Source organism: Saimiri boliviensis, chromosome 12, assembly GCF_048565385.1.
Source record: "Saimiri boliviensis isolate mSaiBol1 chromosome 12, mSaiBol1.pri, whole genome shotgun sequence".
NCBI lineage: Eukaryota > Metazoa > Chordata > Mammalia > Primates > Cebidae > Saimiri > Saimiri boliviensis.
This window is the reverse complement of record NC_133460.1, coordinates 106,360,338-106,374,061: the sequence shown is the minus strand read 5'-3', so window position 1 is coordinate 106,374,061 and position 13,724 is coordinate 106,360,338. Positions and strand designations below refer to the sequence as shown.

General features: G+C 50.4%; 1 protein-coding gene across 20 annotated transcripts in view; it reads right to left on the bottom strand.

Moving 5' to 3' along the window:
- TACC2 (transforming acidic coiled-coil containing protein 2) overlaps positions 1 to 13,724 on the bottom strand; it is a 254,931-nt gene that overhangs the window by 109,712 nt on the left and 131,495 nt on the right. For 13 of the 20 annotated variants that reach the window (XM_074383003.1, XM_074383020.1, XM_074383016.1 and 10 more), the window contains 2 exons: positions 9,609 to 9,734; positions 1,551 to 1,685 (listed from right to left, as the gene is read on the bottom strand). In XM_074383003.1, coding sequence (XP_074239104.1) covers positions 1,551 to 1,685; positions 9,609 to 9,734 — 261 coding nt within the window. The remainder of the gene's footprint in view (positions 1 to 1,550; positions 1,686 to 9,608; positions 9,735 to 13,724) is intronic. The other 7 variants (XM_074383022.1, XM_074383011.1, XM_074383012.1 and 4 more) reach the window with 2 other exon arrangements.

The window sequence follows — 13,724 nt, the reverse complement described above, 5'->3', positions numbered from 1 at the left end:
AGTAGACGAGGCATTGCAGTGGATTCAAGAGGGGTGGAATGAATGTTTCTGCTCTGCCAACAACAATCTGAAAGATGGGAAGTCCCTCTGGGACTCAGGACCAACAGAGCTGCAGGGAGATGCCAGGAGATACAGGACAGAGAAGAGTTTAATGCTCTGGATGGCATCATCCAGATAAGACAGACTCTGGTCCAGCTCTGGGCCCATCCTACTATCATCCCATGTTCCACAATCTCATCTGCATGCAGCGATTTTCCCTTCCTCTGATTTATCTACTACTTCTGGACACTCTGATTTGGCAGTGGTCATCTACCCCTTGGGCATCCCTTATATTCTTGCCCTCTACCATGGCTTAGCTTTCAGCACTGTGTGTCCCAGCCAGCAGGAGCTCCCTGAGGACAGAGGCCTGCCGTGCTCAGCACACCCAGGTACGTTTGGCTCTCCACAAAATACTGCTTAAGATTGCTCTTACCGGGCGCGGTGGCTCACGCCTGTAATCCCAGCACTTTGGGAGGCCGAGGCGGGTGGATCACGAGGTCAACAGATCGAGACCATCCTGGTCAACATAGTGAAACCCCGTCTCTACTAAAAATACAAAAAATCAGCTGGGCATGGTGGTGCGTGCCTGTAATCCCAGCTACTCAGGAGGCTGAGGCAGGAGAATTGCCTGAACCCAGGAGGCGGAGGTTGCGGCGAGCCGAGATCGTGCCATTGCGCTCCAGCCTGGGTAACAAGAGTGAAACTCCGTCTCAAAAAAAAAAAAAAAAAAAAGATTGCTCCTGAGGAGGCTTTAATGATTTATAATCAAACTCAATTGCTTGCATGGAAACAGGAGTTTCACATACTTGCTCTAATCATTCACGTTATGCATCAAATTGGCTGGTCCACTGAACCCAGATATTTGATCTAACCTGTCTCAATTTTACTGTCAAGATAATTTTTTTAGATGAGATTAATATCTGAATCAGTAGATTTTGGGTAAAGCAGATTACCTCCTATAATGTGGGTGGACCTCATCCCATCAGCTGAAAGCCTTAAAGGAAAAGGGCTGACCTCCCCCAAAGAAGAGGGAATTCTGCCAGCAGGTGGCCTTGGGGCTCTGCTACCTCAGCTCTTCCCTGCTCTCCAGCCTGCCAGCCTACCCTGCATGATTTCAGACTTGCCAGCCCCCACAGTCACATGAGCCAATCCCTTAAAATAAATCCCTCTCTCTGCATATTTTATATATATATATACATAGAAATACATACACATACAGATCATCCATCCATCCATCCATCCATCCATCCTATTGGTTTGTTTCTCTGCAGAACCCTAACACACTTGCTCACACCATGCTTCCCACTGCGTGTGACATGAGAAGCAGGTGGGCAAGGGTAACCCTGAGATCTGCTACAGCTCAAATGATCAGAGTCATGGTCTCACAGGTCAAACGGTCACCGCCTTGATGGCACCATCCAGAATGCAGCTCACCCCACGACCTAGGGGGCAGCGACCACCAGACCCCTGCTCTCTGGGGGCAGCTGCCGAGGAGGGGGCTTGTGCAATACCTGCTGAGGTCCTTGGCCAGATCTGGGCAGGAGGGACTGGAAGCTTCTACTCCGTCACCAGCGGGGGCAGAAGGTGAAGCTGTGTGTTCTGCAGCCGAGGGAGCGGGACCCACGTGGGCAGCAGCTGGGGAGGTGCTGGGGACACAATGAGGGCATTATTCCACATGGGGCTGGGGTCATTAGTGGCACATTCATCAGGCCCTACTCACCCCACCGAACCCACCCGCCCACACATGGCATGGACTCTTTAAACCCCGGCATACAAGCTCCCGGGCTTCCCCACCCAGGCCTCCACTCAACACAGCCTGGCCTGTGGCGGCCACGCAGCGGCTCCCAGGCCAGGCCCTGAAGCTCCTCCCTCCTTAGGCTCCTGCAGAACGGGGTTCCTTGAACAGAGGCATCTCAGGGGTCCGGGACACACCATGTGAGTTTCCTAGTTTGATTTCTGTTTAGAGGAGAAGATTTTTTTTTTTTTTTTTTTTTGAGACGGAGTTTCACTCTTGTTACCCAGGCTGGAGTGCAATGGCGCGATCTCGGCTCACCGCAACCTCCGCCTCCTGGGTTCAAGCAATTCTCCTGCCTCAGCCTCCTGAGTAGCTGGGATTATCCATGCCCAGCTAATTTTTTGTATTTTTAGTAGAGACGGGGTTTCACCATGTTGACCAGGATGGTCTCGATCTCTCGACCTCGTGATCCACCTGCCTCGGCCTCCCAAAGTGCTGGGATTACAGGCGTGAGCCACCGTGCCCGGCCGAGGAGAGGATTTTTGTGTGATGATTTCCATTAGTTTTTGATAGGCAATGGAACTCTATGAGGTGAAAACTAAAATACAATTGTACAAATTCCCTGGCTCTGCCTGCAAATCCCAAGGCTGAGAAAAATCCAAAGGAAAGGCTGATGGGTAATCCAGGAACCTGCCCGGGCCCAGCTGGGCCGCCTGTGTCCTGGGGGAGGAACGGCTTTCGCCTCGGAGGGTGGCCCTCGGGCAGGGAGCGAGAGCCGCCTGCTGGACAGCTGGGGAACCACAACGGCCTCTCGAGGTAGCACAGGAGACGACTCCCCACAAAAGCCAAAAGCACAGGCTTGGCGTGCAGAAGAGGGTCTGGTTTTCCCCACTGGCAAAAATCAAGGCTAGCAATGGCCTCCTCCTGAAGCCGGGGAACAGCTTTCAGGGTGGTGCCCTCTCAGCCTCTCCAGCCATCCCTGCTCCTGTCCACAGCGGGGCTGGCCGGGCTGAAGGTGTCTTGGGGTGGCCAGGTTGGAATACAGGGCTCAGCACCGAGGGCCTGAAACCCAGCTTGAAGGGGTAGCTGGGGTTTGTGGCGTCACAGCCCTTGCAGTGAGGGATCACTGCTTCCCTCTGGGGGTAAACACCGCAGGGAGCTCCCAGATCGCAGGAGTCCAGGGTGCGTGGGCTTCTGGGCTGCTACGTCTACCCACTCCACCTTCTCGAGGGCCACCTGAGAGAGAGGCTAGCACCCTGGTCTGAAGGACAACTGCCATGGGCACCCACACCACACACTGGACACAGGACTCTCAGTCCTGCCCCTAAGTCCAGTCACAGCTTAGCAGATTCTGCAGGTCCAGCAGGCACTGCCCAGCCCCTTACCGCCCTGGCCTCAGAGCTCCACGAAGGCAGGGGACACATCTGCCACCTGCACCCCAGCATCCCAGGATCCCATCCCCCAGGACAGTCTGCCCACAGCGTGGGAGCAGAGTCAGGGCTGGACCCACGCTGCCTGCTCCCTCGGGGCCCCACGAACAGAGAAAAACAGAGCCCAGGGAGTAACGACCTAGGAAAGCCAGCGCAGGGCAATCCGTGGGTGAACAAAAGTTACAAGTGCTTGGACGAAACCCAGCGAAAGAGCAAAGCACGTTTGCAGACGGAGTGACTGGCCTCCTTTGTCAAACTTTTATTTCTAACGATTTGGGCAGTGGCTGAAATTAATTATTTTGTATAAGAATGACTCAAAATGAATAATGCAAACCACCAGGGGCATTTAAGCTCCTTACAAGAGCTATTTTGCACTTTGGAGGCCGACATGTTGGAGGCCGGCGTGTATTCATAATCAGCAAACGGACCACGTACAAACGCGAGCTACTAGCCTAACACTTACAAACGCGAGCTACTAGCCTAACACTTCCCTTTCTCCAGACTCCACACTGGTGCGCTCCTCCCTCCACCACACACTTTCCACCAAGATTTTACTTAGTTTAACGCAAATCGAGGAAAGGTGGTTCTGCGTGTGGTTCTGTGACTTTAAGGTACTGTTTATCAAACTGCAAGGAAGGATCTCTGTCTTGGAAAACAGTGGCAGAGGGGAGGGGAGGGGAGGCGGCATGGTAGATCTGTGGCCTGCTGTAATCACAGCAAGGCCAGCTCTGTGACAGCTGACAGTCCTGGGATCCGATGTAGACGCCCCAGGCTACAAATCCATTCCCTGCCCCCTCTCTGAGAACGCCCCGGGGCAGCACAACCAAGGCTTACTCACCAAGCTCCCCGTCTGCCCTAAACACCCGAAGCTGCTCCTGTTCCTGAGGGGCCACCTGGCTGCTCCCGCCTCCCTTCCCTCCGTTGGCCCCAACTGCCATGGGCACGCCCTTCCTGCGCCAGCCGGGTCCTATTAGCCAAAGGCACCAAACAAGTGTGACTCAACAGCTCATTGAAGAAAGGAGCCTCCCACTCTTCCACGCCTGTTGGCTCATACCCAGGGGCTGAGGAGGTCAGGCTCCCACCAGGAAATAGTCAGTGACTCACCATCCCAGTTCCAGCGCTAACACATGGGCCCCCAGAGACACCTCCTGGGCCCCACAGAAGGCCTCCTCTTCCCTCCTGACCCTCCTCTTCCTCCCCCAATTTTCCCAGCTTGGCAGTGGCACCACCAGCCCGCCAGGTCCAGGCACCGACTTCCGGTTCTCTGGGTCCCCTGCCCCTCATCGCTCCTTCCTGCTGAGTCACCTCCTTCTCCTTCTGGAATCTGTCTTCTCTGAGAACTCCTGAGTATCCTGCTGTGCCTGCTTTCTGTTTTGTCCCCTCAGATCCAAGGCCCCACTGCCACGAGAATGACCCAACTCCAGTTCTGATCAGGTCCTTCCACTGGAGCCCTCCCTGACTTCCCACGGCATCCAGAAGCTGGCCCTCGAGGAGCCAGACAGCCTCCATGGAACTTCCCCTGAGCTGCCAGAGGGTGACGCTGCCCCAGCAGACCGAGCAAGCAGGTAGCAGCAGCCGGCTCCTCACCCACAACCCCGGTCAGCTCCCGTCTTCGTGCAAGCCTCCTGTGACCAGCAGTGACTTCCCTTAAAGACATTGTTCTCAGAAGTCAGGCCCTTAACAAATGCCCAGGACCAATCCCAGGCCTTTGTGGAACCTTCTGGACAGCTGCCAAAACTGGCCCAGAGAGGACAGGGCACTGACATGGGGTCCACAGTTTCTGTGGTCTCATTCCACCTGCTGGCATGATCTCACTGTCTTCCTCCCCCGGGAAGCCAGCCTGGGTTAAACGTCTGGGAGGCCTTTTTCCATTGAAGGAGTTCATCGGCGTTTTCCAGACCTTATTGGAATAATGAAGAAGCTGAATTCAAATTCATATAGAGTACTTATATTTTTGGAAGGGGAAGGATGTATTGATTTAAATTCAACCTGCTATTTCTTTTAGTTTAGGACAGAATTGACAGCAATACGAATGACCACACTTTCAGCAGATAGCCATGACTTATTGACCAAGACGTTCTTTCCTGTTAAGCCCAGCTGGAGCAGACCTCAGAATCCATCTCAACATAGCTCCCTAGGGAACCACTGCCAATGGACCAGAGACGATGGATCAGGGGAGTTTGCTATCCCTGACTTAGGATCTTGCTAAGGTCCTCACAAACAACTGCTCACCGGTCCCACTGACCATGAGGCTGCAGTCTCCAGCCACACAGACATCGCTCCAGGGCTCACCTTCAGCCCCACAGCCCTGCAGGTCTGGCCGCAGTGAGACACTGTCAGCAGCTGGTGGTTTTTGATTCCCTGCTCGGGGCTTTTGAGTCCTGGGCAGATCCCTCGCTGAACTAACAACACGTTTCACTTCAGAGATCGGCTGGAGCTGCCAAGTGAAGCCCTTGGGCAAGGACAAACACCAGAGTAGCCCTGCCTGTCACGGGAGGGTGATAACAGCCCCCAAGATGCAGGCCGAACACATGATCCTGTTGGGCAGATGGGCGACAGCACCTTCTCTCCCATTTCACATCGCCATCTGGAAGGCATTTAGCACAACAGCCCTTTCTCCCAGGCCTTCTGATTTGTTTCTTCCCGAATCCCCAAGCGCACATGATATCACGTCATAGGGCGGGCGTTAAGGCCAAAGACTCAGGTTATGCTGAAAGTGAGATGCAAACTGCAAAGAGGAAAGTGCTGTGAAACTGTGGGTTTGGAGGGCCAGGCTTGGTGGATACAAACGCCGGACAGCCAGTCCCACGGAGGCCTGGGACTTGACAAAATGAGACTCAGTCATGGGAGACAGAACAGGCATCTCTCAGAGGCAGCCACTGAAAAGCCCCAAAGCCCAAATCAGAAGGTGCTGAGAGGTGCTTGTGAATTGGCTGGAAACTTCGAGGCAGGCACATCCAGACATTTCTGGTCGCTGGTGAGATCCACTGGCATTCGAGCACCAGCCAGTCCACGTGGAAGCATGAGCAGCCCCAAACAAGCTGATGTGCAGATTTCCAGAGGGCGCTGGGCGCCTGCGCAGTTAACCCTGAACTGGCTGGTCAGTTCTTCCCCAGCACACATCTGTTCACTTTACCTTCACGGCATGAGCCCGTGCTCAGAGGAGGGATGTTATTTTCAAACTTGGCCCAAGAAAAACTTAAGCAGGAAGGAAAATATTCACCAAGGGAAAAGTGATAAACACCATCCCAAAACCATAGGCAAGGCTTTGTTCTGGCTTAGATCGTCCAAGTTATGAATCCCCATGCTTGGTCATCAGCAGCAGCTCTGTGGGCCCTCTGCCCAGGGGCAAGGCTTCCTTATGCCCTGAGCACTCTGGGGATGAGCCCTGCTTTACAGAAGTTACAGGGGTGGAGAGACAAGGGATAAAAGGAGACTGATCTTGGATATCCAAGATTATTCAGAAAGTCAGAATCTACCTATACAGATAAAGCAGCTCAAGAACCATGAAAAACCAGAACAAGAACAGAATCTTGCGTTGGTGTAAACCACATGAAATTCTCAATATTTGACAATTGCCAGTGTGGTCATTCATGTGGTTCAACCCAACAGCAGCCAGCCAGACACTGGAAACTCAAAGGCTCTGAAGAAGTCCAGAGGTGCACTGCAATGTACTCAGCACGCTGGGTGCTGACTTGACAGATTTGATTCATGAATGTCAAAGTACCCTCTAAAGGGTACAAAGGAATTCTGTTATTCAGAGAAGACTTTGGGAGATCCACTTTCTAAATTAAAAATAATTCCTCCACTTTATCATTCAGCTTTTTTTCATTTTTTTTTTTTGAGACTGAGTTTTGCTCTTGTTGCCCAGGCTGGAGTGCAATGGTGTGATCATGGCTCACTGCAATCTCTACCTCCCGGGTTCAAGTGATTCTCCTGCTTCAGCTTCCCCAGTAGCGGGGATTACAGGTGCCTGCCACCACGGGCAGCTAAGTTTTTTGGTATTTTTAGTAGAGATGAGATTTTGCCATGTTGGCCAGGCTGGCCTCAAATTCCTGACCTCAGGTGATTCACCTGCCTTGGCCTCCCAAAGTGCTGGGATTACCACCGTGAGCCACCACGCCCCGCCCAATCCTTGGTTTAACAAAACTATCTCTTGTCTACCAATCCAGTAAAAACAACACAACAACACAACTCTGGATAAATATTTGGTAACAACAAGGCACCGAAATTGCTCATTCCTTACTCAAATACTTCCCTAGGTTACGTTTTAATCATGTCTGCATTCTGTCCCACGTTCTGAGTCCTTCCATGAGGCGATAAAGCCAAGAAGCTGGCCAAGTTCTCAGCACTGACATCTCTGCGTAGCCACTGGTCCCTTCCTGCATTCTGTGGCCACTCTTGGTCAGGGTTGTAGTGTGACATGGTAAAAGCCCCATAAAACTGCACACCTCAGCCATGCCTCGGCTTTCTATTGAAACCGCTCTCTGTGACCCAAATGTGACAGGCAAGCCGTCCAAACCCATGCCATCTTGGCACCTGCAACTTGTAAGAAGTAATTAAGGACTGTAATTTCCACCTTACCCAGACAATGTGTAAACAAATGCTAATCTTGACTTCTGTGAACCACTTAAGTAACAATCAGAATGTCAAAAGTCCCCTGGTCTTGAGTGTCTGGAGTCCCTTACCCTCATCTCCTGCATCCCCCAACTGTAAGATGGGAGCACCGAGTGAGAGGCCCCTGCGTCTTCCCAAAATGGTGGTGGTCAAGGGAGCCAAGTGGGACAGAGAGGGGGAGGAACAGGAGACACAGAAAGGGGTGCCCCACTTCTCACTGGAAACTTCTGTAAACTTCCTGAGTGTTGGTACCTTCGTCCCCAGCTAGGGTTTTTCCTTTAAGTTAAATTCATACATAAGTAAGAACTATGGCTGACTCCTCCCTGTAAAAGAAACATCTAAAATTCTACATCAGTGCACGGCTACCCTGGAATATCACTCTGGACTGCAGTTTCCCATCCCATCTATCCCGTCCTCTGCCTTCTCCCCCACCAGGCACCTCCTCCTAGTTTTAAATAGGCGTATTGGTTCTGTCGACTGTCCACTTGTACCCCAAGGAAGGTGGTCAGCAGGGGATGGCCCTCCAGGCCCCTGTCCTCCCTCATCTGGTTCAAGTCACCACCATTCCTCCAGGGCCTGCCCAATGCCATCCTGGCTCCTGTGGTTCCAGAGATGACACGTGACCAGTTCCTCCCCCCAGGAGTTCCCAGTCCAGCAAAGGAGATGGTCATTTACAAGAATCTGTGCAGGGCAGTGACATAGGGACATGACTGGAGGAATTCTCTCAGCATGGGGAGAAGGCTTCTTAGAGGAAGGGCCACTGGGTCATGAGTCCTGGGAAGAAAGGGGCAGTATCTGTCCCAGTCACCATGGCTTTGCCAGCACTATACAATGTTAAGCAAAAAGCAGTTGTTTCACTGATCTGAACAGAAATTAAAATGTGTGTATTTGTATTCACAGACACGTGTATAGAGACAGACATGTAGGGGCGTACATGTGTACGTGTGTATAAAGACATGGGGACATACATGTGTATGTGTGTATAGAGACATGTGGATGTGTGCATATGCGTATAGAGACATGTGGAGGCAGACATGGATACTTGTGTGCCTATATGTGCATATATGGGCATCTGAGCTGACCCTGAGGCTGATTCTGGAAAAGCCCAGGTTCAACGCCAAGTTTGCAGGCAGAGGGAGCAGTGAAGTCTGAATCCAGGCCAAGCACAGTGTAGATGGAGAACCGTGATCAGTGTGGGGTTGCTGGGGTGTGAGAGCAAGGAGAAGGGAGGCTGGTGGGAGGTGACATGGCAGAAGGGCAGCAGCACCCCAGGCCCCTGGCTCCTCTGCCATGTGCTGCTGACCCTCTTCTCTGACCGCCACCAAGAAATGAGAGAAAATGAGCAGTGAATCCAGCTCTGCCCCAGGAGACCAGAAGACAGCTAACTCAAGAATTTCCTGAAAAACAAACAAACAAACAAACAAACAAACAAACAAAAAACAACAAAAAAAAACAGCACCTTCTCTCTCCTGGAGGATGTCCATTTCAAATGGGGACCCTGAGGGCCACGTGGGAAAATCTCTAACATGCCCCTTGTATGTGCTGGGGGCCGGGTCGGGGGAGACCCTAGTCTCCTTCTCCTAGTCTTCCTAGTGTCTCAGATCATTCCTAAGGTCACAAGAAGAGTCCCCAGCCCTGGCACACACTTATTCAGGATAAGTGTGCATACCCTGCATGTGTGCGCAGAGGGGGTGAAACTGCAGGAGAGCAGAGGGCACAGGGGGAGGGAGACAGCCTCAGGGATTGCACCCAGGGTCTCATCACCAGCTCCAGGGCCCCCAGCGTACCTCTGGGCTATCAGATCCGTAGAGACCTGACCAACAACATCACCGTGGTGGGAAGAGGCAGCTAAGGATGGGTTTTCCAGGTCCGTGGGGACAACTGGCTGGATGACATCATCTGCCACAGGTGAACTGGGGAGAGAAAAGGGAAAGAACCGAAACTCAGAAATATTCCGATGAGTTTTAAATGGTGTTTTAACAGCACATTGCTATCTGGATTCTGACCAGGGCCTCAGTTTCCCTTTCTGTGAGGGACGAGTTTGGTGCTGCTCAAAGCAGGGTCGGTCACCAGTCTATGCTAAGTCTTGTCTGTGACAAGATTATCACCAGTCTATCCCAAGTGGCTGGAATTACAGGCATGCACCACCATGCCTGGTTAATTTTTGTATTCTTGGAATTCTGGTACAGATGGGGTTTCACCATGTTGGCCAGGCTGGTCTCAAACTCCTGAGTTCAAGTGATCCACTCGCCTTAGCCTCCCAAAGTGCTGGGATTACAGACATGAGCAACTGCGCCTGGCCCCTTTGTAGCAATTTGAAAGACTATGTTCATGTCTGTTAAATCTAATCGTAAAAGGACAGGTTCAACATCCTACCACACACAGGACAGTCCCCAAGACAAAGGACTACGTGGCCCAGAACATCAATAATGCCAAGGTTGAGAAAGCCTGGCCTTGAGTTTCACTTCTTTTTCTAGTAATTCATTTATATATATATATGAATATTTTTCTATGTGAATATATATAAATATGCATAAATAATAAATTACATATATTTATATACATATATAAGATATACATAAATTTATATATATATAATTTATATATATATCATTTTTCTTGTTGAGACAGAGTCTCACTCTGTCACTCAGGCTGGAGTACAATGTTGCAGTCAATCTCAGCTGACTGCAACCTCTGCCTCCCAGGTTCAAGCTATTCTCATGTCTTAGCCTCCTGAGTAGCTGGGATTACAGGTGCCCGCCACCACACCCAGCTAATTTTTGCATTTTTAGTAGAGATGGGGTTTTGCCATGTTGGTCAGGTTGGCCTCGAACTCCTAACCTCAGGTGATCCACCTGCCACGGCCTCCCAAAGTGTTGGGATTACAGGCATGAACCGCCACATCTGGCCTTAATTATATTTTTAAAAGTGTTCATCTATTATGAGTTAGATATTTAAAAATCGCCCTGGTCCTTCGGGGACTGAGAGAGTCTGCAATCTCCAAGCACAGGCTGGCTTGGGATGCTGGACGAGGCCCAGTCCTCAGACACCCACCGTCTTGCGGTCAGTTACCCTATCCTTTCGTCAGGGAGGTCCCTGAGGGAACTTCTGATGAACTCTGTTCTGCAGGCGTAAGCAGCAGGACCATTCTTTCCACTCCTTGAGCAGACCCTTATTGAAAACCAATTCTCTGCTGTGAAACGAGAGAGCAGTGGTACCTGCCTTCGTGGAACCTCTCACGGGACAGCCTCAGGCAAGATCAGTTTTAGTTTTTGTTTTTGAAACAGGATCTCCCTCTGTCACCCAGGCTGAAATGCAGCGTCGCCCTCATGGCTCACTGTAACCTCAACTTCCAAGGCTCAAGCGATCTTCCCACTTCAGCCTCCCCAAATGCTGGGATTACAGTCATGTGCCACCTTGCCTAGCCCAGATGAGTGTTTTCTACAATGCTTATTTAGTAACAACTGCAGTCACTGCTAAGAAGGAAGGTGCAGGTGGTCATGAGAACACAAACTAACAGCTCTTGGCCCCCAGTGGGGGTTCTGGAAAACTTCCTTGTGATGTGATGTGCATGCTGAGGCCAGCTCGGTAACAACGAATGTTTCCTGGTGCTTACTACGTGCCAGGAACTGTTCTAAGTACATACAGACAGCACTGCATTTGATCCTCACAACCCTTATGAGGTGGACACTATCATTAAACACGTTTTACAGATGTAAAAACTAAGGCAGAGAGAGGCTGAGCAGTTTGTCCAAGGTTGCACAGCAGGTAAGTGGCAGAATCAGGATACAGACCCAAGCCTGACCCCAGGAGTCATGCTCTTCATCTCTGCACATGGCTTTGTCCCAAAGGTTGAAGAGTAAGGGGAAGAAAGAGGGGCTAAGCACAGTGGCTCACACTTGTAATCCCAACACTTTGGTGAGGCTGAGGCTAGAGGATCACTTGAGGCCAGAAATCGAAGACCACCCTGGGCAACATAGTGAGACCCTGTCTCCAGAAAAAATTTTGAAGTTTAAGAAAGGAAGAGTATACCCCTACCCTCAGCCCTATCCGTCGTTCAGGGAGCCACATATTGAAAGCCCTGGATCAGGAAGGAGTTTGGTATTCTAGAAGAACGGCAAAAAGTCACTGCAACTAGAGTACAGATAGCGAAGGGGGATTCCAGCTGGGTGCAGTGGCTCACACCTGTAATCCCAGCACTCTGGGGGGCCAAGGTGGGCGGCGGTTCACTTGAGGTCAGGAGTTTGAGACCAGCCTGGCCAACATGGTGAAACTCGTCTCTACTAAAAGTACAAAAATTAGCTGGGTGTGGTGGTATGCACCTGTAATCCCAGTTATGGGAGGCTGAGGCACAAGAATCTCTTGAACCTGAGAGGCAGAGGCAGAGGTGGTAGTGAGCCAAGATTGCGTCACTGCACTCCAGCCTGTGTGACAGAGGGAGACTCCGTCTCCAAAAAAAAAAAAACCCCAAAAAAACAACGCAGGGACCATGAGGAGAAAAGGGGGACAGGAGACAGATCACAAGGCCAGGGCAGAGAAGTGGGGCTTAATTCTAAGCAGAAGAATCAGCCTGACGCTTCAACCCAATGTTCGGCCATAAAGTGTCTTTGGCATTGAGATGAATGAGAGCGGGTGGTCCAAGGTGAATTTCCGAAAACTATTTTCTTAATACAATTGGACTAGCACATGTGCGCACCCACACTTTACTGCTTATTCTCCATTCTCCATGTTCCCACTCACCATTCCACTTCCTCCAGAACAAGATCCTGAAGCCATGCAACCACACCCAAGGAGTCAGAGAGATCTCTAGAAGGGGAAATGGAAGCAGCAGGCAGCCCACAAGAGTGAGGACGGCAGGAGCTCTGGATGTGTGTCTGGGTGAATTGCAATGTGCAGAATCCTAAACTACAGGCAATATGCACTTTCCAAAGTCAGAAAACCTGAGTGGAAAAACAGAGCCCCGAAGTTTTGGCAGCACACACTGAAAGCCACAAAAGACTGTTTCTTTTGACACAGCCATGGTTCTTCCAAGAATTTATTTTAAGGAGATAATTAAGGGCATGGGCCAAGATCCTGATCACAGCTGTAATCAGGACAGCGAAAAACCTGGAAACAACCAAAATGCCCAATAGTAGAGGACAGTACATCAAATGAAGGCACACCCATAGGATGGGCTCGTTTGCAACTGTTTAAAAAGTAAGGTAGGCCAGGCGTGGTAGCTCACCTGTAATCCCAGCACTTTGGGAGGTGGGAACCACCCGAGGCCAAAAGTTTGAGATCAGCCTGGCCAACATGGTGAAACCCCGTCTCTACTAAAAATACAAAAAATTAGGCAGGCGTGGTGGCAGCGCCTGTAATCCCAGCTACCCTGGAGGCTGAGGGAGGAGAATCACTTGAACCTGGGAGTCAGAGGTTGCAGTGAGCAGAGATCGTACCACTGCACTCCAGCCTGGGCGACAAGGGCAAAACTCTATCTCAAATAATAATAATAATAATAATAATAATAATAATAATGTATATCTTCATGTATCTAGATGTAAATGTGTCCATTATTAATAGAAAATAAATTGAAGAAACTTAGCAGCACATTTTATGTGTATGTCAATATTCATGGTATGTATGTCTCTACAGTCCACGTATAGACATACACACAAGAGCATGTGACAGAGAGATAGCGAAGAGAGAGAGAGAAAGAGAGAGAGAGAGAGTAATAGTCTGAAAATGAAGCAATGTGGACAAGTAATTGCCAAGGTGTTAATGGTAATTCTCTTTCAGTGTTGAAATCATTTGTGTTTTTTTCTTCTTAATGAAATTTATGTCTACTTTCTAGTTCTATTCTGAACATATACTACTTTCATAAGTGAAATAAATTAGAAAGCATATGCAAGAAGTTATGTAAAGTG